This window comes from Pollachius pollachius, assembly GCF_949987615.1.
Source record: "Pollachius pollachius genome assembly, chromosome: 9".
NCBI classification, from domain to species: Eukaryota; Metazoa; Chordata; class Actinopteri; order Gadiformes; family Gadidae; genus Pollachius; species Pollachius pollachius.
The window spans coordinates 14056097-14081516 of record NC_136942.1 but is presented as its reverse complement, the minus strand read 5'-3'; the positions used below and the strand labels follow the sequence as shown (position 1 = coordinate 14081516).

The window sequence follows — 25420 nt, the reverse complement described above, 5'->3', positions numbered from 1 at the left end:
GAAATAGAGAGAGAGAGAGAGAGAGAGAGAGAGAGAGAGAGAGAGAGAGAGAGAGAGAGAGAGAGAGAGAGAGAGAGAGAGAGAGAGAGAGAGAGAGAGAGAGAGGGTACGTCAGACTGGCCAGGCAGGCAGGCAGGCGGGTGGGCAGGCAGACAGAGTGGGTGAGAGTGGGTGGGCTTTGACAGACACGGCTCACATAGGCTGACAGCTCCGTCAATAGCCCCAGGTTGGCTGTCCTGATTGACAGCTAGCAGGTGGCGCCTGAATGGAGTTGTCACGGCGACTGTCAGTCAGGCTCACATCGCCGTGGCTACAAAGCCCTGACTCCACAAGCACACAGCTGCCCAAGGTGATCTACGGCTTGTACAGGAAGCATATTGGCACAGACCGGCACGTCGGCAGTGGAGCTCAGCCTGTGCTAAAATTACCACATGTGTGCCATGGCAGCACACAATAGCTAAGTCTTTTAAAAAGAAAGACTTTAAAGCCTTTGTTTTTTTATAATATATAGGTGCACTGGGCGATCCAACTCTACGCACGCACATGGGTGCTTTCCCATGAAAGAAACCAAAAAAGTCAACGCTTTACCGATGCCTTTGTACTACAAATGAATCTCCTCAGTATTTTTCCATTTCTCCTGGTTTCCCCTGCCTAATCGCGCATTGTTCCAGCACACACACAGCAGCAGCATGCTGCATAGCAGTTAATGGGCGATAATGATATGTGAGAGAGGCTTTCTCCCTGGAGTGGAATCCACGACGAATGGAAGCTCCGATGTGCAACATTCTACTTCATTACATCTGCCTCGATTAAAGCCCAACATCTGGCAGCGCACCCTGACAGATAGACAGGACTTCTGGACTGGAAGGAGACCCGTGGAAATATTCACAAGGAAATAAAGACAAATACGGTTCTTATAGGCTTGGACGGTCTTTCCCCGTCGAGACGAATGTTGAGCAGATAAAAGTGCGTCAGAGCTCAGTAATGGTTCGATTCCTGTTGTTTCGGGGTTAGAAAATGAATGGCACTAAACACCCTTCTCCGCACTTTTCACGTCACAATAAGCTTTATTATACCGCTTCCTTTCTACAGATAAATACGTACTGCGTCTGCTCAACACTGGAATGTACATTCAACACCTTTTCATTGTTTTGCTCACCTTTAATTCAGCAGTAACCCCCCCCCCCCCCCCCGCCCTGGTCCTCACTCAAACTACAACAACGTCCAACAGTTCGTCTGGCGCGGATTCACTCCGTCTTAGTCTCTGTGTTTCAGTCTCAATATGACGCTGTCGTCGTCGTCGTCCACGCTGTCGTCGTCGTCGTCCACGCGCCGCCATCACGTCCTGCAAAGCGACGCCAGCGTGCTCCCGTGGTCCCTGGCGGGTAGGGCGTGGGTGCCTCCGCCTCCCCCTCCTCCTCCTCCTCCTCCTCCTCCTCCCACGACGCCCACCCGGGCCGGGGGGGGCGGGGGCGAGGGCCGCAGGTGGGCGTGGTGCGAGCGGCGCAGGCGGCGGTCGGGGTAGAGGCTGTTGTCGAAGGGCTTGCGGTGGACGCACACCACATGGGTCTTCAGGTTCCCCTTCTGCGAGGCGCTGTAGGGGCAGAACCTGCACTGGAAGGGCTTCCGCGCTGCGAACACAGTGAGGCAGAGAGTCTCAGTCAGTACCGGGGGCGCGGTGATGGGGTGGTGGTTGTTGTTGTTGTTGTTGTGTGCGTGGAAGTGTCGTCTGTGATTTGCATTCCGGCGTGGCGGGGAGAGAGAGAGATGCAGTGTGTTCTGGGATGTTCTGTGATGTCGTGTTGCCGCGTCCGCGTCGCCACTCCCGTCCCCTATCTTCTAGCGGTAGGCCCTGCCCCCTGGAGCGGGACGCCAGGACGCCCACCTGCTGCACTACGACTGCAAACATTATTTTAGAAGTCTAACCCTAAACGCTGCAGATTAGATTTAAATTCACCACTGCCAGAATTCATCCCGCTTCCTGTTTATATCCATTTGAGCTTGTTTCTTTTGTAGTTCATTTCCTGTTTGTTTTTTTTACACATGCTTCTGTTCTGTGCACTCACACACGCACACACACACACACATGCCGTGATGGTGGGTGCATAGGAGGGACTGAGGGATGACAGGCTGCAGCTGAGAGGCCAGGCTTGTCTCAGTTTCCTGTCGGCTGCTGGCCTTGGCTCTCACTATAAAGCTCCACCACAACTAATAATACAGTCGCATGACACAGAGGAACCACAATATACCCATAAAAGACTAACAACTGATACAAAAGCTTCTTGGTGTGTGTGTGTGTGTGTGTGTGTGTGTGTGTGTGTGTGTGTGTGTGTGTGTGTGTGTGTGTGTGTGTGTGTGTGTGTGTGTGTGTTTCTGTCAAAACATACAAAGGCAATAATAGCCTTACCCCTTTAACAGTTCTGGTCAGTATTATGGTTATGAACAATTGTTTGCATATTATAACATGTAACACTGTTTGTTATCCCAATGATCACTACTTCCTGCCGTTGCCCCCTGCTCTTCTTCCAAAGTCTCAATGATTCACAAGTTACAGTAAACCAGTGAGTGCTGATGTCACCGGAGATCACTTCCCAAAAACCCTGCCGCCCCTCCTCTTCCTCTCCCTCCCCCTTCCAGTTTATTACACACCAGCCATCAGGGTCGGAGGAAGAGGAGGGCGAGCAGAAGACTGAGCATTCTTCCCTTCTCATTTACAAGTAAACTCTTTTTTTAGGAGGGAGGGGGAAATGGAGAAAACTCACAGAAGGTGTGAGCAATAAAAGGTAATGCTCCATCTGTCGGTGTATAATAACCTGATGGCTGTAAATGACATCTGCATACACACACGCGCACGCACACTCACACACACGCACACACACCAAACATAAAAAATTAACACATACCCACAAAATACACAAAATAACTGCTACAGAAAAATGGAGATAGGGGGACCATGAAAAGAGAGAGATAAAAAGAGGGAGAGAGAGGGGGAGGGGGGCTTATCCGTCAGTGGAAGCAGGAAGCTGTCAGAACAAGAGTAAAAGAGAAGCATTGTCTACTGCCAGGTAGCGAGCAGCTTGCATTATGGCCAAACGAACCGCTCCAGCCCTGGCGGCCTGACCAAAGGAAAACCCAGACCAATCATTTATTTTTAAGATTAAACAAAGTTCAAAGTATAAGAGTTCAAGTATTTCATATTAAAGAATGGCAAAGACACAATGATCACAGCTGGTTAGCACCCTGCCACTCCTGTTGTTAAAATACAAATTGTGACTCTGATGGAAAGGATTTGTCTCACGCATGACTCCGATTTCGGTCGAAAAAAAAAACGAACAAAAAAACAAGTGTGCTTTCCTGTAATAAATAATCCGGTGGTGGTCACGCTTTCACTGAACGTACTGAAAGAATGCAAGAAAGACTCAAATCTACAACGGGGCCTGCTGTATGCATTCTCTCTCCCTCTCTCTCTCTCTCTCTCTCTCCCTCTCTCTCTCTCTCTCTCTCTCTCTCCGTCTCTCTCTCCCACTCTATACGTTTCTCCGATTTCTCTGCGGTTCCTCCCCCTCCTCATTGTCCCTTGTCGCCCCCTCCCCCTGTATGAGAGGGGAGGTCCGGCAGAGGGCAGCCTCCAAATAAGTTCCATTAATCACAGGCCAGGTTCTAATGTAACTAATATTTTACAATTAGAGGAGACAGCGGTGGGCTCCACGCCATCCATCTCCCCAACACATGACCATCCCTTCATAGGCCCATGCAGCCAAAGACTCCTCCCACCTGGCTGAACCCCCCCCCCCCCAACTACACACACATTTACACATACTACCCACACACACACACACACACAAACGCACACACCAATGGGAGTGCTGGGTATGTCCACAAATATATGGGAGCTGGAAGTGTATGTTTGTATGCACTGGCAAAACCCCAAGAAAAGCCATTGTCGCAAGATAAAGAATATTGTGCGTTTTGTGCTATGGTGATACGGGGCGTTTGTGTTTACGTGCACCAAACCCCCCACATTGATCCTCCACCTCTTTGTGGAAGTGTGTGTGTGTGTGTGTGTGAGTTCGGGGGGGGGGGGGGGGGGGGGGGGGGGAGGTTTACGAGTGTGTTTTTACTGACGTGAGTGGGCTTTTACGTGTCTGTGTGTGTGTGTGCGAGTGTGTGTTTTTTACGGCTGTGTGTGTGTGTGTGTGTGTGTGTGTGTGTGTGTGCGCAGCGTCTCACAGGCGGAGATAATGACCATGATGACAGTGGCGCGGCCTCGCGGGCCAGAGGAGCTGAATGGTGACGGATGACACCAGCGCCGGAGCTCTGATGGCACACGGACAGTGAGTGATGAGTGCACGTCCTTCCCGGGTGCTCCACCCTTCATTATCTCTATGGGGAGAAACGCGCCACAAAGGCAGGCCGCGCTGCCCTCTCCCTGCCCTCCAACGACATCTGCTCGCAGAGACGTGGGGCCCGGTACTGCTCCTCTTTCACCCCGCAGTCCCGCCATCCATCTCCATCTACGCTCATCTCGCTCTCTCTCTCTCTCTCTCTCTCTCTCTCTCTCCCTCTCCCTCCCTCTCTCTCTCTCTCCCTCTCCCCCTCTCTCTCTCCCTCCCTCTCTCTCTCTCTCGCCCTCTCTCTCTCTCTCTCTCCCTCTCTCTCCCTCGCTCTCTCTCTCCCTCGCTCTCTCTCTCTCCCTCGCTCTCTCTCTCTCTCACACTTTTTTGCCTTCTTCTTTTTCGCTCGCTCTCTGTCACCCCTCCCTGTCAGAGGGGTGTATAGCAGCCCCGGTCAGACAATAATGAGATAATGGCCCAAATCAGGCGGGGGGGGGGGGGGGGGGGGGGGGGGGGGGTGTCTGTCTCTCTCTCTCTCTGGCTATCTCTCTCTCTCTCTCTCTGTCTCTCTCTGTCTATCCGTGTCTCTCATCACACCGCTTTCTTTCATTCTTAATCCGTTCTTTATTGATCTTTTCACGTTCACTTGCTCTCATGTGTCTCTATGAGAGTGGCTCGGTCGGATTTCTACCATATCCGGCTGAGGTGAATTCTCACCAGTCACAATGACTTTTACACAACAGTTCTCCAACACTTTGATTTTTATTTACAATGGCGTCAGTAACCCAGCATTCCTGTTTTTCCCGAAATCACGTGATTCGATCACCAACAGTGCAGACCAGAGCACCGTTTCATCAGGGGCAATTGAAGCGGTATCCGTCGCCATCTAGTGGCCGTGTGCCATAAGTGCAGAAAGCTGCTCTCGGTCTAAAAAACCAAGGGGACGACTCTGAGACTAATGAGCATGCAGACAGGTTCAACCAGGGGTCACCATCTGGCCAATTACCACTACTGGCAAAGTACAGCCGATCTGAGCTGCCATCGCAAACACATCACTCCATGTCCAAAGTGCCCCGCAATATGTCACCGTGCCACGGCGAGTGTGGCACGCTCTACCGAGGCGACGGGGGCGACAGGAGACAAGCCCTTGACAAAGCCACCTGGTCAGCACTGCAGATAAGACAGGCTGGCAGAGTAAGTGTGGTGGTTGGGGAAAAAAAGAAAAGAAAAAATAAGCTGTGACCACCTGCTTTGTTTAGAGGACACTAAGCATACTCTCAATGTCAGTTTACCGTCGCCACTTCTCGAGTCAGATGTTCCTCTCGTCACGAGAGCCGGGAACAACGTTCTCCCTGGAGGGGAACGGAGGCAATTAAAGTACAAAACATAAGAGTTGAGGAGGATAACAGCAGGATGATTATACGACGACAAACTTCACTTGTACTCGAGCACTCAGACACTTCCGAGCTGAGCAGAAAGGCTTGGGGAGTCATCAGGTTGACTTAGATGTTGTTCACGAAAAAAAAGGTGGGGGTTTTGCTCTGCCTAGACTCCTGATTAAAACCTGGAAGTCTTAGCTTTGCTTGATTCGTCCAAGAAACACCACTAACACTTAACATGAAGTATGCGCCGCATTTGGGACTCAGATGTGGGTTGCCACCAGACAAACTTTAAACCCCCTCGCTTTGTGCTCCTTCATCCTGCAAAGGAGTGAAAGGAATCACGCAGTTGAGTAATAGCCGCCAAAATAACAAAAAAAAACAAATGAATCGAAGAGGATGGATCTTTGCCATATTATAATAACCATCTGTACATCTGAATAGGACAACTGCATCTTTCTGGTTGAATCGTAAAAGGGAAGGAGCAGATGTTTGTTGATCTCTAATGGACTTGACAGGCACTTTCCCTGTCTTTCACATGAGCATATTGGGTTTCCCAATAAGAGGGTTGGGGGGGAAGGGGGGGATCAGAGGGAAAGGTGTATCGTGTTGCACTCATAATACATGCATATCAAAGACCCCAGCTGTTGATTCCCCACTCTGGGAGCCGACAGCATTATTAAATCTACACTAGGAGAGCACTCCGCACAACACGCTGTGTGTGTGTGTGTGTGTGTGTGTGTGTGTGTGTGTGTGTGTGTGTGTGTGTGTGTGTGTGTGTGTGTGTGTGTGCGTGCGCGCATGTGCATGTTTGCGTTTGGGTGCCGGTGCGTGCGTGCGTGTATGTGTGTGTGTGTCTGTGTGCGTGTGTTTGCGTGTGTGTGTGTGTGTGAGAGAGTCTAAGGGGGCTGATGTGTAACCCGTCCAATAGGGAGATCACATCATCAGTTAAAGTGTAGAGCGCTCATAAACGCATCGCACCTGCGACTTCATTCCTCCTCGTTTGAGGGGTTTCGTGAGACGGTGTGGTGAAAACAGAACTTTTCTCTTGTTCTAAATCATCTCGATAATTGGTGGGATTTGTTTTGGGGGATCAGATATCCAATGTAATGCCGTGTAATGTCATTGGCTCTGGCCTGCTGTCGATTGTTGTCCGTACGCAGCTGTTGGCTGCTGTCATGACAACCGACCATCAAACACTGGCTATCATATTTGACGCCTTGTTAATGTTATGTTAATGTGACTACACAACATCAACCCTAATTCATCTATGGTTGTGTTATATTCGGATGGTATGGCTGAACACATCCCGACAAGCCATGTAAGAAGGGTCTATGCAGGATCATATTTCTCTCCACTGGGTGGCAGTATTCCCTTTAAAATGCCAACACTGGCTGCGTTCGCATTTCGGCTGTGGATGTGACAATGAAGCAGTGGAGATTACTTTTGGATGGATCTCTTGTTCATTGACATCTCACCTGCTGCCGCTTCTGTCTCCAGGATTCCTTCACCAACAGAGCTGAAGCCGTACCCATTAGTGGCCATGTTCTTTGACCCCCCGGGGCCCCTGAGGGCAGAGAGCAGGCTCCGGTGCTGTGGGAGCAAATGATCGGCCCCAGGGGTGAACTTCTCCAGAGACGCGATGGGGGACTGGGTCTGCTGCTCCCCGCCCCACAGACCCTCCCCTGGCTGGGGAGGCTGAGCGGCCGCTTGGGCCCCCTGGAGATCGGCCTTCCTCTGGCCTCGGTCCTCGGGCTGCACGGCCCCACTGTTCCTCAACATCTTCCACTTTTCAGACTCTGCTTGTTCCCCTGCCTCGTCTCCCTCCTGGTCACTCCCGGGTCGCTCCAACGCGTCCTCCTTGGCCGCCGGTACGAGGAGGTCAGTGTGGTAGGCGGGCATCACTGCCAGGCCCTCGGCGTAGCTCTGCAGCCTGGGCACGGTGCCTGAAGGGAGTCCGTTACCGTGGACCAGAGGGCCGTCTGCGAAGCAACTGCTGCTCTCCGGACGGACAGACAGATCCAAAGGCTCGTTCTGCTGAGGCTTGCCACGGACGCGTCGGAAGTCGTCCGCGAGCTCCAGATCTCCGGCGAGGTGGTCGGGGCGCTTGGCGTGGAGCGGGGGGCTTCCGTCTTGGCCCTCCGGCCCGAGGTGGTGTGCCGGTGCCGGGCTCCAGTTTTCCCTGGACGTGGGTCTGGGCTTGGGCTTTGGGTTGGGGCTGGCGGAGTGCGGGGCGGTAGTGGGCCGCGGTGGGGACTTGAGGTCCCGGCTGTTGGGCCAGTGAGGAAAGGGGTAACGATCCAGGAGGAAGCCCAGCGAGGCCGGCTGTGTGCTAGGGTAGTCGCTTGGGAGCAGACACCTGTAGGCCTTGTCACCTGTCACAGAGAATAATAGCACAGAAAGCATGTGAGAGATTGATTGAACTAGGGGTGTAAGAGTATGCATATGGGGCGGAATGAGAAATTCGTCTTCAAAACTGTGTGTACATTGCAGGGCATATGACTCCTTTCTTCTAAACATGAAAAATGTTGCAATCCCACACAAAGCTGAGTTGAATGATTTAAGCCCTGCCCTGCAGTAAATCAAGCTTGTAATCAGCTTTCTGCTCCAGTGATTCATCATTTTACAGTGTGGACGGCACCATGTGCAATAAATACACTCAAAGATGTTAACAGCAAACAAGATTCTTCCGAAAATAATTATCCAGTCACACTAAGAAAGAAGGCTGCAAAACAGGACCCCATTCCATCAAAACCAATAACATAGTTTTACAGTTGAAAACGGAGTGTTACATGTAAATCGTTGATGAAAAAAAAAAGATGCACCATGTATCTGAGTTTATTTTTTGGTTTCATATTAGAAAAATGGGGTTGGGCTTAATACGCTGGGTCCATTATTCACGTTGTACCGAATGTATCAAAGCAAACGATAAAAAAAGGATTTCAGTCTTTTTTTGTGATGACATTGTTCATTCCGATACAAGACTAGATATTTCAACCCCCGTGTTAACATAATTTTTGCTGTTGCTTATATTCTTACACTTTACCTCCATTTAAATCCTAATAATGGCTTGCAGCGGCAATCTACAGGGTTAAACACACTCTTGGCAACGGTGTCGAGTTAGTGATTGTCTGAGACACCAGCTTTGCACTGTCTTTAAACAGCCCAGCTGTTTCGTCGCTGTTCCAATTACAGTAAAAGTCATCCGATGCCATTAAGCCACAAATATTGGCAGTTTATTGCCCAACACTCTCCTGGCATTTGAAGGTCAGGTCATACATTATACTGTGTCTTTTAGGGACCCGTCTGGGGTAGAGAGATAAACCTACCACCATTAATTTAATTCTGTGCATATTGATGCCTTATTGTTCTTATTTAATAGACTAATATCTGACGCACAACAATGATTCATCCACACTCGAGAAATATCAATTTTGTGTACACCTAAAGACCTGACCCCGAAGTAAATCTAAATCTGTAAAGTGATCTCAAGGGGTGCCTGTTTCTATCAGGAACTCCAAAGTAGCTGCCATATAATGAGACAAATAGTGAAGAATTATTCATGTTTAAATTACACTTCCAAATAGTAACACATATTAATTAAACAGAGCTGAAAACTGATACAAATTATGGAGAAATAACAGCTAAAATGCCAAACCTTTTATAGTGAATGACCTTGAACTTTAGACGTTTGTGTGTGTGTGTGTGTGTGTGTGTGTGTGTGTGTGTGTGTGTGTGTGTGTGTGTGTGTGTGTGTGTGTGTGTGTGTGTGTGCATGCGTGCGTGCAAACATGTGTACGAGTGTGCGTGTGCATGCATGTGTGTGTGCAAATGAGCTTGCATGATTGTGCATGTATGAGTGCAGGAAAGTTGATCTTAACCATGCCACACCCTGGCCTCCACGCAAAAACAAACAACAACAACGCAATAAACAAAACATCTTAATGGAACTCATTCAGTGTCAGGAGTCAGGACACACTCTACATCTCAATTATGATTTGGTGTAAATTACTGTGACATTACCAGCCAGCTCCCAATGCAGTGAAAACACACACACACACACACACACACACACATACACACACACACATCTGACCTCATCCTTCACCGTGGAGCTTCCTAAACCCATTTGCCGGCTTGCTTGTGTGTGTATGTGTGTTTGTATGTGTGTGTTTGTCTGTGTGTGTATGTTTGTGTGTGTGTATGTGCGCGTGTGTGTGTGTGTGTGTGTGTGTGTGTGTGTGTGTGTGTGCGTGCGTGCGTGTGAGCAATAAAGTAACACAAAGACCATAGGCTTTCCCACCCCCCCCCCCCCCTTTTCCTTTCCTTTGGACGTTTGCCATCTTTGTGATTGCCTGCATGGTTCATGCTAATCAGTTTAGGATTTACCTACACTATGGAGGCTCACATTATATGTGGGAGTAATTTTAGATCTCATATCTATCAACCCCAAACTCCAATTACGGCGTCATTACAAACCCCAGCCTTCTCTCACCTACGGCACACAATCTAATGAAGTGATGCCTAGGAGTTAGCCACCCATACTGGATATCCGTGCCGAGACAAATATCAAAATAATGTAATAAATATCCCAAGGAAAATGTATCTATAGGGTGGGGAAGTGGGGGGGAAAACATGCAGCTGGGCAGAGAGACAGAGTCATTTGTATCGTATGGAAATAGCTTTTTTGAGATTTACCGCCATGCATCACAGTCAATGCAATCACCGGCTCACATGCTGTATGCGTATGCCAACATACGCGTGTGGCATGCACGTTGTGGAAGTGCTTAAAGAATGTTCAATGTGGGGTGGAGACTCTTTCCTGTTCATATGGGATGCAGTTGGCAGAATCCAAAATGCTGCTATACCGTGATATATTAGTTTAAGATGAAATCGACTGAAAGAGAGAAAGGGAGAGAGTGAGAGAGAGAGAGAGAGAGAGAGAGAGAGAGAGAGAGAGAGAAAGAGAAAGAGAAAGAGAAAGAGAAAGAGAGAGAGAGTCACATACAAGAGTGCCGAGAAAACAGGGACACCAGATGTTCTTTGATGTTTATAATAGCATATATTATTAATATTAATTAGACCACATAGTCAATGACGCATTTGGGACGCTTCCAAGTCAATTAAGCCAAATGGCATTCAGGAGATGGTGGAACAATATTTCAAGGCAGGTGTTCAGAACTCCCTGGGTAAATCTTTTTATCTCCATGCTAGGAAAACAAGCATTTTGAGCTTAATTTGAGCCTCATATCTGCAATAATAATTAAAAAGAGGATTAAAAAGACACAAGTGAGAAGAAGCTGAGAAGAAGCCAACAGGTAATCCTGTTTAGGCAAACCCATCCAAATGGCTCCTATATCTGTAAATCCCATCTCTGATTGAGAGCGTTATTATTTATGTGAGAAATATATTGCGGCGACTTAGAGAAGTAGTGAGTTTAAGACCGGTTGAGCTTTTTCACTACATACACAAAGACTAATGTCATCATCAATCAGCAGCAGTGATTTCCAATTCATCAGCCAGACTAATGTGAGCGTTTGCAATCTAACAGGGTTTGGTCTTTTTTCTCTTCAACGTGGTTATCGTCCGAAGTTATCGGAGGCTTAGCGGCTACAGTACCCCGAGACGGGAATGGGAGACAAAAGACGAGTGGGGACAACATCATCACATACTGTCTGCTCATTGACCTTGGGGTTAAGAGTGCTGAATGGGACTAATTAATAACTGTCAGGCCGTTTTGTGTTTGTCGGCCGCGTTTGCGTTTTCCGAGCGGAGACCCAGCCGGTCTTATGTAGGTCAGAAGCCCAAAGCACGTTCCACTTTCATGAGTTGATCCTTTTTAAGAAGATGAGTTATTCAAAACCTCATATTAAAATGTCAGTCATCATGGCGAAATAAATAAATAAATGGTATGTCTTAATAAGATGTACAAGGGAGGGGGGGGGGTGGGGAACCATTTCAATACCATCCATCTATTGAACCGACACTCAAGCTCTGATGTTAGGCCTACTTTGTTTACTTTGTGTGTGTGTGTGTGTGTGTGTGTGTGTGTGTGTGTGTGTGTGTGTGTGTGTGTGTGTGTGTGTGTGTGTATTTCGATTTAAAAAATCCAACGCTGTGTGTAAAAGAAGCTGTATCTATCTGTGACGCGGTGTGATTTACCATCCGCGTTGAGTCCATCGATAACTGCTTGACCACCAACGTCTGCCTTAACCATGAATAATGCAGGCGGCTCATACTGGGGCTAATCAATGTTCCTCAAACCACCAACATCTGGCACTGGTTATTCCTCCTCAGCATCCCCTGCTCTCCTGAATTAGAAATTCCTCCATCTCCCAAACCCCCAAACCCCACCGCCCCTCCTTACCATCACCACTCTTTTTCCCCCTCTCTCTCTCTCTCTCTCTCCCTCTCGACCGATTCGGCAGACAGACAGCCTTGATCACCAACACCGCCCCCGCCGCCTCTGCCACCAAAAAAAACCTCCACCCAGCCTCAAACTTATCCCTGTTATTAGAGCCCTCATCAAGTGGTGCGTCGCCGCACTGCGTGTGCGTAGGATTTACCTATCTGTCCCGCCGCAGACCTGCCGTGTTGAGCCCGGGCCAGCAGCGTGTGATTGTGTTAATTAATCTGTCATTGTGAGCACCGAGAGCAGCTGCAGAGGTCTCTGGGATATATTGTCAGAGCTAAACAATGCCGCGCTAAGCCCCCAGAGTGAGTCTACCATTACACAGGACTAAGAACAGAGAGAAGAGACGGCGGAGGGACGGGAGGGAATGGGGGGGAGAGGGGAGGGGAGGGGAGGGGAGGGGAGGGGAGGGGGGTAAAGCTAGAGGAGGACAAGGGGGAGGGGGGGATCCATCATTGACTAAAGCAATGACGCCTGACCTTTACAATGAATTAGCTTCCATGCTTAATATTGACTGAAATTACAGTCTGATACTGAATGTAACATCCCAGAAGATCCCGGAGCTCTTAAACCCTCGGCTATCCGCGGCTATCAGCGAGTGTCGGCTCCATGGCGACACGGTATGGTCTCCGAGATACCGGGAGGAGAGGGGGAAAGTATCAACAACAACAACAACAACAAGAGTTTCCTTTCAAAAAAACGTTTTTTTTCTCTTTTTGACGAGGGGATCCAGTGTGAGGTTTCACATTAGACTGTGAACATTACTATGTAAATACGCAGATACCCATGAGTGTGTACAATATGGAAACAAAAACACATAATGAGATTAGCGCTGATCCATTTATCTCTGGTGCACGGCCATAATTCAAGAGGATACTCGGTCCCACGGGAGTGTCAGCCTAACGGATACACATAGCAACAGACATCCTCTAACCTCCGATGCCGGAGTAATAGCTCTTAAAGAGCAGGCACCAAAAAAGTAAGGCAACCCCGAAAAAGTTTTCTTTTGTTCTTAACGGCACTATTATAACAGCAATTTAGTCTCGTGATAACATGTTAGCAGGGTGCCATGACGAGAGAGGCATTTAGCCAGGGAACGGAACCGCCAGGTGGAGCAGAAGACAATCAATAAAAATACCAGGTGGTAGATCAAATCATAAAAGTCACTGGGTGGTATATATCAAATCATTAAAAGCACCAGATGGCATGCATTAACATCTTGTGCCCCTGTAGGCAAGGGGTGGGGATGTGACTGATATAAAGTAGAGGATACTAATTATGTCTGCACTTCAACACAATGCGGCTTTCTTTATTTAAAAAGGAGCAGAATCAAGTCATGCTAGTTGGGGGTGTCATACGGTATATGTGGAGCTGCGTTATTAGTGGTTCACATCAGACGTGATACTTGAAAACGACATGTTAATTGTTCGCCTTCATATTATTTCTTTATCTGTTTTCCTACATCATAAATAATGATCTAAGTAAATGTTTCTGTCTGATATCAGTCGAGAAACGTGATGCCAAAACAGCATAGGTTGAATATTTGACATCTAATCTACATGATAAGAAGCGCACCTTTTGATTAGTCTTACAATCCTAATAAACTCTTCTCAAAACTCACCTCTTCAAACTTGCTTAATGCCTGTCCCCCCTCCCCTTGCTTGTTTGCTCATCTCTTTGTGTATTTTTGATTAAGTTATTTAGTTTTCTATGTTGCTTCCAACATTGTAAAGTGTCTTTGAATTATTATTATTATTATTGTTATTGATATTAATAAACAGTACAACTCTGTGTTGCGTTAAAAAAACATTGTATTACCTGCGATTGGGGATGAGCACGGTGGATGTTGTTCCTGATCCCTGATAGGATTTGCTGAGTTGGCCTCGGGGGGGACCTCTGTGGCGCCGTGATGCTGGAGGCTACCCGGGCTGGTCGGCCTGCAGAGGGGGGCCCTAGCACCGCTTTCTCTCACACACACTTTCTTCTCCTCCCCAGAAGGACACCTCTCCGCCAAGTAGGAGCACTTGTGCTGCTGTTGCTGTTGCAAAGCTGTTTCATTAGCCGCAAACCCTGGCTCTACTGCCTGGCCTGGTGTGCTCATGACCTGCCAGCCTGGGTATGCGCTGCCGTTGATGGTGTCTGCCTCAGTCATCGCCTTCTGAAGGTATTCCATGCTGCTTAAACCCAACGGTGGGCGCACATGATTCATACCAAGCAGAGATCGCTCCTCTCCCTCGGTGCCTAGGGCTGGCTGTGATGAGGCCATCATTCTCCCGAGCATCTCCCTGACCTTTACCTCGATGCCAGCTGTGGCCAGGATGGGGTTATAGTCCTGCTGCTCCGCTCGGTCTGCAGACAGGAACCTGTTGTGTATGTTGGAGATGTACTGGGTGTACAGGTTGGCGGGGGGCTCTTGCGTTAGGCTACTCAGCTTCGCAGACATCTCGTGGTCGGCAGAGAGCTTGCTCTTGGCTGCCAGCTTGTTGAGGTGGACCTTCATGTGGTTCTTGAGAAACCACGGCTCTTTGAAGCGCCGGCCGCAGATCTGACAGCAGTGTTCGAACGACTCCTTGTGTTTCCTCATGTGACCTTTGAGAAACCAAGCCTGGCTGAAGGTCTGGCCGCACACCTCGCAGGGGAATTCACCTGCGGGTTTCGCCTTGTCACCGCCCCCTACGGCGGGCTTCTGTCCCTGGGCCGAGTCTGCGGTGATGTGAGCCGTCTCCACGTGGCCGATCAGCTCTTCCTCGTGTGTGGCGGCAAACTCGCACAGGGTGCACTTATAGGGTTTGTGTAGGATTCGGATGTGGCGCTCCAGCTCCTGTTGCTTCCTGAACTTGCCTCTGCAGAAAGAGCAGCGGAAGCCGCCGGTTGGGTGGGGCTGCGTGGCCTCAGTGTGGACGCTCGACCCCGTGGTAGGCACGGAGGTGTGAGACAGGCCCTCGCCTGTACCAGAGGGGGTGAGAGAGAGCTGCGGGGATTGTGTAGGGGCATTCTGTGGCAGAGGCTGCTTCTGCAGCTGAGCTAGGAGGGATCCCTGCTGATGGCCAACGTAGCTCCCTCTCATCTGCATGTCCCTAAGTATAGCCCTCTCCTCAAGCTCATGAAGCAACCTATTCTCCTCCCTGATCCGTCCGCGGCCTTTTCCCACAATGCCTTGCTTGTGGGTGCGGAGGTGGATCTTGAGATTGCCCTTCTGCGCGGCCCGGTGGTCACAGTAAGGGCATTTGAAGGGCTTCTCCCCTGTGTGTGTGCGCATATGGAGCGACAGGATGCTGTTGAAGCGAAAGCGCTTCCCACACAGTGGACAGGGGTACTTCCGGTTCTTGTGGGTGTCTTCGTGGCCAGAGCTCACCTGCGTGACTATGCTCTGGTTGGCGACGCGCATGAATTGGGGAAGCTCCACTCTTCCATTCATGCTGCTCAGAATTCTGGCATCCATTATCTGATTGGCCAAAAGCGCCATCTGGCTCTTAATTGGGTGGGTTGCCAGGTTAATGAGGCTCTCCTTTTGAGGATCAGGTAATGTTTCAGTGTGACGGTCAGAAATGGCTATCTGGGACGGGCAGAGGGCTGGAAGTTAACACTATGCTGATTGTTAACAGCTACTTAGATCAGGTAGAATTGGTTTTAGTTTGCTCATCTGCTATATTTCACTGTAGAGATGAGTTCTGACCTAAAAAGAAATAAAAAAGGAGAACAGATCTTAGTAGAGGACAAAGTAAACGTTTCAAAGTATTTTTAACAGAAGTACAGTACATTGATTTGAATGCAAAAGGAAAAAAATGATGATGGTGGTTAATTTTACACAACAATGCTATAAAGATTACCATAACTGGCACTTGCTAACCAGGAAACAAAGAAAGGCAAGGTTTGACTCTCATCCTGTGTTCAGTGCGTCTGTGGTTTTTAGATCATTGTTAGCGATTGAAAAAGTGCTGAATAAGTAGACCTCAAAGACTTCCTTTACAAATATGAGTGTTTTTAAGTGCGTGTTAAAACTGTTGTCTCTTTCACAATGTACTGAAAGACAATACAGAGGCAGCATAAACATCAAAGACTTGCTTCCTCTTGCCCTGACGGTTGCATTTCACAAATTTGTGGAAAAGTATACGTAAAAACCCAATCAAAGTTAAGACTTTGGCAGGCCTCATACGTATTTAAATCAAACCTTTTATCATGGCAAATTATGTCACCAGATTAAACAAACAATTGAATCTAACAATAAAATCAAACCAAAGGGAATGACAATTTAATAAACAGAAAGCTAAAGTATGCCTTACATTTGCAACCAGAGCCAACTCCCTTTAGCAATTCCTCTGTAGCTACAAACAAAGCTTCAAATTCAGAACGCGCTACAATAGCAGAGGTCACATAAGCCAGCCCTGCACGGCTCTAGTGCAACACCAAAGGGCATGGAACAAAGCCTGCACTGTCCACCATGAATTAACACTGGATTACATCATCCTGGACTGCAACCTCAGTCAGTCAGGAAAAATTATGCGTACAAAAACACAGCGATAAAGTGTTAGCCTGTTCGCAGCAATTGGCCGCTCGGGTCACATTTCCATTTATGATGAATGTGCCGATCAGGCATCAGTATAGCTGAAAATGAATAAGTAATCACTTGCATGAACTTTTCTGATATACAAGAGAACAAAACACTGTTTTTATTCCAAGCTTCGTTGGTCTAATGATGTATTAAAGTGTAGGAATACAGCAAGACATGTTCAGCAGTGCGTATGTGTGTGTGTGTGTGTGTGTGTGTGTGTGTGTGTGTGTGTGTGTGTGTGTGTGTGTGTGTGTGTGTGTGTGTGTGTGTGTGTGTGTGTGTGTGTGTGTGTGTGTGTGTGTGTGTGTGATTGTATCGTATGCGGGTGTGTCGGTGTATGTGTGTCAGTGTGTGTGTGTGTGTGTGTTTATGCGATAGCCAGCAGGGTGCATGTGTATGCTTTGAATGTGTATATGAATGTGACTGTATTTCCCTGTATGTCTGATAGTGCCTTAATGAGTGTGAGGGCGCACTCATATGGGTGGTTGTGCACCATGCATGGTTTGCATTGTTGACACATACAAGACTGTCAACGTGTATGAACTGACAGCTGCAGGGGGGGGGAGAGCCGAACACAGTGCAATGCCGTCAAGTGTGTTATCTCCGTCAGATAAAATTAGAGTCTTCCATTTCAACCCGAGATGGAGACTGATTGCGGTAAAGCGTGAAGGTGTCAAGGTAGCTGCCATGTAGGTGTGGTTTGAGGGATGCAATGCATTGCACATGCAACTGATGGTTATGACTGAGTTACAAATATTGGAACCAAGCCTCTTGATCGTTATTGCTGTCAATACAGAACGTGGGTATTATATTAAGAAGTACAATTGATTGTCCTGTCATTCTACTTTCCATTTGAATATATGACTACTATCCTAAATCCAAACTCAAATAATACTGAAGAGACTGTTTCTGTAAAAAAAAAGAGACTATTTTACTTTATTGTCACAGCTGTGTGAGGAGAGAATTCTATCTGGGCCAGAAATGATTTCACCTCATAGCAAATTGCATTCTAAGCTACCACCAATAGTTTCAGTTCACTTCTAATGTGACCTATATACAACATTAACACAAATGTATCTAAATGCCTGTTGCAGTAAATATTCTACAATTGGTATTCAATCTGAACATACCTTAAAACAAGCAGTATTCTATTTCAGATGCGTTCTATATATTTTTGAATATTTGTGTATAACAATGTGCTTGAAAAGCCTTTGGTTTACAACAGACTGATAACAAAAGAAGAATTGATTATTGACCATTCTTGTAGGACTGCCATGCATGCCAGCCACTATGCTACAGCCAAAATACATATTGATAGACCAAAAGACAGACAGGCAGACCAGCATTCCAGTCTATACACTGACCGGTTAAGGTATAGCAGGCAGAGGGTAGAAGCAACATGCTGGTCCACCATGACCCAGAGCCAAAAGATAACACCATACACTTTCAGACAGGCAGATTAATGAAAGGCAATGGTAGAGTTTCTCTGCAGACCCCCCAAAAGCCTGACGGAGACAGAATGGTCTCACCCACTACATTCATTACTGCAGAAGCACAAAAGCACAGAAAGAGCCCACGCAGCACTAACAAACTAGCTCCTTGTGAGTAATAGCTAAAACACTCATAAAGGAATACGTACACATTTGTTGTGGATAAAGTAAATATATGCCACTCTTTTCTTTTTTTTTTCTCATCACGATAAGAATGTGGCTTGATGCTTGTTAAAAAAGAAAAAAGAAAGTCTGGTGAGCACATGAGTGCTCGAGTGATTCACTGTTCCTGGGGAGTCAGCTATTCCCTGTTATATTTTCATGGAGGTCTCCTGATTAAATTTGGTTTTGTTTAGTGCAAGAATGCTTATTACTGGCCTTAAATATAATGAACACTGAGAGAAAATAAATCCTCACGGCCGGAAGGAATATAAAAAAAAAGGAAAAGCTATAGGGCAGTTAGTTTGGAATTAGACTCAAAGGAGCAGGATAGCTTAGTGGTGCCCAGCTGTGTAGACACCAATGGGACTGGGGCTATATTCAGGCTGGAGATAAAACTAGCCCAAAACTGACCGAGCCACCCCAACTCCCAGAAAGCCTCCCCTTCACACACACGTGTCTAAGTAGCCACTGGAGGACCAACAAAAACACCACCAGGATGATTGATTTTTGAATGTCGTTTCTTTTGGTGATCTTCTTCAGATGTACAATATTTTCTATAAGTGGTGGATGGTATGACATACAATCTGAATATTTTATGTCTGATTGGGATTTTCTCAGTTGGAACAAGTCACATATTTTTGTACTACAAATAAATAGTAAAAAGAAAGTCGATCACTGTGTAAAGGAAGTGGACGACATGAACATTGAAATGTGTGTCTTCTCTGGTTCCCTGCTTGTGAATACCGGTACACACTGTTACACTGGAAATAAAGCAGCCGAGGATATATATATGAAATCACTTATGTGTAAACAGTTGCTCTTGTTTGCCAAGACCACCTGTTCTTTCTGGAAGGAAACAAAGCTTGGGCATATTACGGGATCTGTTATCAGTGTGGCGTGCGTTGGGGATGCCTTGCAACGGAAGATGTTTATCCACATGGCGGAGTCAGTCTCAGATGGTTGGACTCTGCAGGAAGGCAGCCATCTCCAATGGAACTCCAACTGATTTCACAGAATGGAGCTATTCCAACATATTGACATATTTCCCTATCTTGCAGTGTACACATATCCAGCTGTGCAAAAACAACCTCCACTGTCAATAAAGTTGTATAGATTTAACTTGCCGTGAAAGTGCAATGTGTAAGATGAAGCCCCTCCCAGTAAGTAGGCGGTAGCAGACTTTTAGAAGTCAGCAACAATGTTCTGACTCTATCTGGCTATGCAAATGCGGGAGATGAACTAGGGTAGCTCTGTGTCTGGGTGCCGTGAGTGGGAGGGGTTTTGTGAGTGTTGATATTCTTGTAAACACAGGTATGGGATCTCTTATTTTTAGCATATATCCATTATAGGATGGGATTTTACTGATAAATTATTGAAATCGCCATCGATCAGCACAGACTACTGACACGTCCATGTTATTTTAGGCTACGAGCAAGTTGAAGTGTTACCCAATGCGACTTTAAATCAGTTTGACAGCATATTATAGGAGGGAGGTGGGGGTGTGCAAATACTATTGTGCATATTACTTTCATATTTTTATCTCAAACACACTCTGAGGCATTAAAACAAAAGTCATTAAACAAGTCATCACAAAATCACAGCAGGAGTTTGGTAATGCCCCTAACAGTATCTCATTAAGCTATGACTTAGAATAAAATCCAAGGCACATTAACTGGGCTGATAATTCAATGAAGTTACTCATTTGGCAGCCATCTTGTTGTTGTGATGATCTTCTTTCAATCCTGCTAGTACAGCATAGGACGATCATACAGTGGCACTGCCCTCACTCTCATATAGAACATGTGATTTATAAGTGTGGATATCTCCCCATCCCCATTCTCCCCATTCATCCTCTAAAAATGTTCTATACATCCATCTCTTTATCTCTGCCCCACTATCTCTCTCTCGCTTCCTCTCTCTCTCTCTCGCTCTCTCAAACACACACTCTCGAAAAACAGCAAAACATCCACCATTAGACAACGGGGTATCAGCGTAATTAGAAAATGACTTCCTTTGCAATCCTAGCTAAGTAGTTTACACACTGTAATTACAGGGACAAAAATCATCTATTAAATCATTTCATTGATTGAGCTCATCAACCCAGTAGGATCCCAGGATTGTGTTCAGGCAAACATCTGGGCTAAAAGAATTAGCCTTTAGTCTCTCAGGCATCACACAGCAGCCAGCACCATGCTGTTGACGCCGGACATGGGAGGAACGACTGTGGGTTCTTCATAGTTATGTCATGAGTCGTACAAAGGCAATGGAACAATCCAACCCTTTCTGTCCCAGTCTCATCTCCACATCAGCTGTGCTACGGCTCGGAGGAAGCAGAGGGCATTGCACCGGCACGATGTCACGTCTTGATAACTCTGAAGACATTGGTCTCTCATCCTATACGACGTATGAGGTCCTCGTACGAGTATATCGAAGCAGTTGTGAAAAACACCTCGATATGTCAACCTGCTTTTTTGTCTAGAGTGGGCTGGTCCCTTGTTGTCCCTGTGACCTCTGCCCTGACTTTCTAACCAACACACGCAAGCGTGCATCTGAGTGTGTGTGTGATTGTGTGTGTGTGCATGGGTGTAGGTGGGTGCCCACAGATGAAGGTGAAGTACTTCGTCTCGTGTGCCGTGAACGCGCCCTGCCACTGTGTGTTGGCAACAGAGGCAAGTGTTTAATGTGGCAGCTGTTGGCCTTGTGGATTCTCACTAATCACTCTCTCCTGATTACTCTGATGAGTGTATGATGCTCTTAAATAATCAACCCGCGATGAAAAAAGATCAATAATTATCGTCATCTCCCTAAGTAGTGCAGCTGCACCCGCCTGCAATAATTACAACTAGAACCAGGGCGCCTTCTCCCGTCACTTAGCACCACTTATTATTAGAGATAGCGCTAATTGGTGCGGTAGTGGCCGACAATACTTTGCAGGGTTCATCATAAAACAGCCATGCCTGGAAGGTTACGACAGATCAGAGACTTGGAGCCAAGGTATGGTATTAAACATTGCATGCTGAGACAAAGAGATGATGTGACGTGGGGGAGCAGTAGACATTCTATCAGCGAGCCCCTCGGATAGCGTTTGCCATGTTTGCCCCCTCGCCATCCTCCCAGCCCCCTCCCACAACCGACCCCCCAACACCCCCACCCCAACCCCCTGCCTCCCCCCCAAACCTCCATCACCACCACCACCACCACCACCACCACCACCACCACCACCACCACCCTTCCTTCCTTTATATCAGCCTGGCAGACACAATTAACATTTTCATAAAAACAATTCCCTGCCTCCGATAGTCCAATGTAATTTGTTTTCCATCTCTGTTCATTAATCATTGTTTAAATCGGTGAGCCATCCGCTCCACTCTGCCATCTGCACTCAGCTGTGCTACAGATATGACACCTTCCCTCTTAATGGGAGCTGACAGGCAGGAGAGGAGGCCCGTGGAAAATAGCTTCCTGCATGTGCGCTGTGTCTCCATCCCACATCCTGCCAGCAGGTGAAAGTAGGCTATTTAATGGGTTCTGATAAATCCCAAAGGCAAACACGATTACAATACAACGCAAGAACGTACACAACCGCTATATACTCTGCTCATGCATCACACACACCGGCGCTATTTTAGCGAAAACAAGCAAGAAGAAGCAGAATGTGAAGCAAGGTTCACACAGAACAACACACAGACATACTTTGCAACAATGGCAATACATTCCACAATTTGTCGAAGCTTTTGGGAGCCCCCCCCCCCCTGCTAGTTAAATTAGTGCAGTGTTCCTACAATATGCTATTGTTTTCCTGGAATTGGGAGCAAGGTTATTAATTATTCACTGTTGTGTTCTCATACGAGGGGGGATATGCTTTTCACTCTATTGCCTCATAGCTCAAACACTTAGGGCCATGGTACCCGGGCAAATTTCACCAGGCAACATCATAGAGATAAAATAATCACAAGGAAGACATTCAAGAGACGAAAAGTTTCCAAGAGTTTTGAATGATATGTTCTGATTTGCTGCCCTCGCCCAAATTGAACATTTCCTAGATTGCCACACACCACACCAAAAATCATTTGAAGGAACTTCCCCCTTGTTATATTTTCAAAATGATTTTAAGCCATTGACAAATAGCTAAGACTTTTTCTGAGAAATCCTATTGCATGTGGTTGTGGGGGTGCCAAAAAGTTCATCTGGTCTGTTGATTTGAGCGTGGATTACAGAAATTAAAATCATGTGTTCCATGTTCAAACAAGTGCTTCCTTCGGGGGAGAAAGTTGCCAAGCAGAGCTTTGTCATGTAAGCCGTGTGACTTTCTTGCAGGATAATGAGAAAAGGGCTGTGGTGCAACATTTGATACAGTTTCATTCACTCACTCTCTCTCACAACAGCTCCCTCTCTCCTTATGGCAGCAATAAATTCAATGGGCCTTTCTATAGCGGCCAAGAAGGATCCTGATTAAATCAGTTAACCTCTTTACAAACGCATATTCACTTCTAAATAGTGTCACTAACTCCCTCCCATAGTTATGAGAAAAAAATCCCGACACACTCAGGGGGCAAGGGTTTTTGGTTCAACAAAAGCAGCCGCTAGTATAGTAAATAACTAGTAGGCTATGTTCAGTATAAACAAAATCTGAATATTTCATGTTGATTGATCGTACTGACTGCCACCCACCTGCTCCTCCTCCTGTCCCACTGGAGCTGGCAAGAGGAGAATTCAGTAATTGAGAAGAGCAGCGCATGGTCTCTTTTTGCTCACATATGACAGATGGGGCATCATCGCTTCAAAGGAGAGCATTTGGAAAAGGAGGAGGGGGGGGGGAGGGGAGCAGAGGATGAGGGGCATGGCTTTGCAGCTAGCTAAAGAACACCGCACAGGTGACCACGATTTAGGGACAGTCGTCTAACACACGTAGTTTTGTAGTTAAGTACAACAACAAAAAAGGCCGATGCCATGCTACATTTAAATTGGCGTACTGAGTAATACACCCATCAACAGCGAGGCAAGCTGTATAAATAGGCACAACGTTATAGGCCTGCAGTTAGACACAGAAACTCCCAATAGGTTGTGTTTTTGTAACAGACTCCCGAATTAATACAGCACTAGAATAGGTGTTACAAAAACCCTAATGCATGTATGCTTCAAAGAACTGAGTTAATTACAGTGATAACGGATTCAATCAAATTTGAGAATAATTTATGAAAACGAGAAGTCAGGATTAGTTGACCAGAAATGTGTGCACTGTGCACCGCTTTATTTAAAACGAAACGAATAATTGGTCACACGCAAAGCCCTCCTCTGAGTTAAGACAACATGACACTATTTGGTTGATATGTTTTGACAATAGGACAAACACCTTCCAACAGTAGAGATTACTTACTTTTAGCAAGAATCAGACAACGGGATGCAAAAACATGCGTGCCTATTCACTCCGAAACTCCGCTCATATCATGAGCAAAAAATACGACTTGTTTGAAACTTATTTACTTCCGCAAATAGCCAAACTAAAAGAAACTGCTCTAAGAGTGAATCTTACCTGGGCAACGCGAGACGTAGAGGACGCGGAGTTGTGACAGCCGGAGTTCAGTGACGAGTGATGAGCTGCATGACTGACTGCTGTACGTACGTATGCATGTGTATTTCTGTGCGTGAGTATGTGTGTGCGTGTGTGTGTGTGTGTGTGTGTATGTGTGTGTGTGTGTGTGTGTGTGAGAGAGTGTTGAGTGTAGGCTCACGCTGGCCAGCCGTGTTCAGATTTCCGCTGTATTCCCTTCACTCAAGCTGCGGGCACGTCCGCGAGACGCAGGCAGTGGCGTGTTTTCTGCAATAATTCCAGTACAAACAAGCGCTAATGAAATTTTCCGACATTTAATTGGGATACTTGGGTGGTGATGTCCTAAAGCGAGATGTCTCCCTCATCTGGCCACAGGTGGAGAGTGAACTGACACCACGCGTGTTAAAGGGACATTAACCGCGTTTTGAAAGTCTCCGGTATTCTTTTTCTTTTTTTTTACGATACATTTAAAGAACTTTTAAGGGAAGTACATTTTAAAAGTGCGATCCTGGACGTTGTCCTCGTTTTTTGTAATTATAAATGTTCATTTAGTGTGCTACTACAAATGTTTTAATATAGGCTACTCTTACATTACCGTTATTTACGAGACGTAGGCTATTACATGTGTGACCTTCGTGCAAACGTCATATTGAATGCTATTTGATGTATTAGTAAGCCTACATGTAAAGTGATGCTGAAGCTATAGGAGCGTATTCATTTCCGAATGTCAATGTACTGATCATTTAGTCAATCATAATTGAATCAACTGTAAAGACATTCCTCACATAAATATAGCCTAATCGATGTAATGTAATAGTCGAAAGAACCTATACAAATATCCAAGGCAGGAATGACAGGTCCCAGACATAGATTTCGATTTTCTGCAATTTATATTTCATTATTAAATAAATATACATATGCCTATATATATAGATCACTGTAAGATACAGCAAAGCACCAACAACTTTTAAACATGTTTGATTTTAACTTGAATTTGAAATTGACTCTACAGCCAGCACACTCATGACCCAAAAATCCCAAAGAAAATACTTAATAGTAAACTAATTGCTCACCTGATGCACTTGTGCATCAGAGACGAAGAGTTAATGTCAAACGATAAGCCACTTCGGATTCATGTTTGTAGTTGGATTTATAACCTGGGTAAGGTGCAGTTTAACAAGTACACAACATGGCTTATCCAGAAGCCTGAGATCAGTAGCCAAGAGTGACTCTCTCTGGCCCTTGCACCTGTCCGGACAACAATACCCGCTTGGATCCTTCATCGCACAGCACTTAAAATCCCCTCTAATCCCTGCATGTAGATTTTCTGTTGTGTTCCAGGCTATTACATCGTTCACATTCTAGGTGTCTTTGAAATCCAAATGGTTCTCCTGTTCCAGTACAGCCCTTCACATCTTAACCCACATTAAGTCTACTGATTTGTGTCTCGACAACCCAATGCTACTAGGTTCAGCATTGGCTAATCTGTCTCATGCTACCTGGATTTTCATATTGGAGGAATAATCCTGATGAGGGAGGA

General features: G+C 46.5%; 1 protein-coding gene across 1 annotated transcript; it reads right to left on the bottom strand.

The window, feature by feature from the left end:
- Positions 1-1338: 1338 nt before the first annotated feature.
- LOC307080197 (uncharacterized protein) lies at positions 1339-15591 on the bottom strand (the record flags this gene model as incomplete). The annotated part of the gene is made up of 3 exons (XM_079742835.1): positions 1339-1631; positions 7192-8088; positions 13944-15591. The coding sequence occupies 3 exons, from the start codon at positions 15589-15591 to the stop codon at positions 1339-1341; spliced, it is 2838 nt and encodes a 945-aa protein (XP_079598961.1).
- Between the last annotated feature and the right edge of the window lie 9829 nt (positions 15592-25420).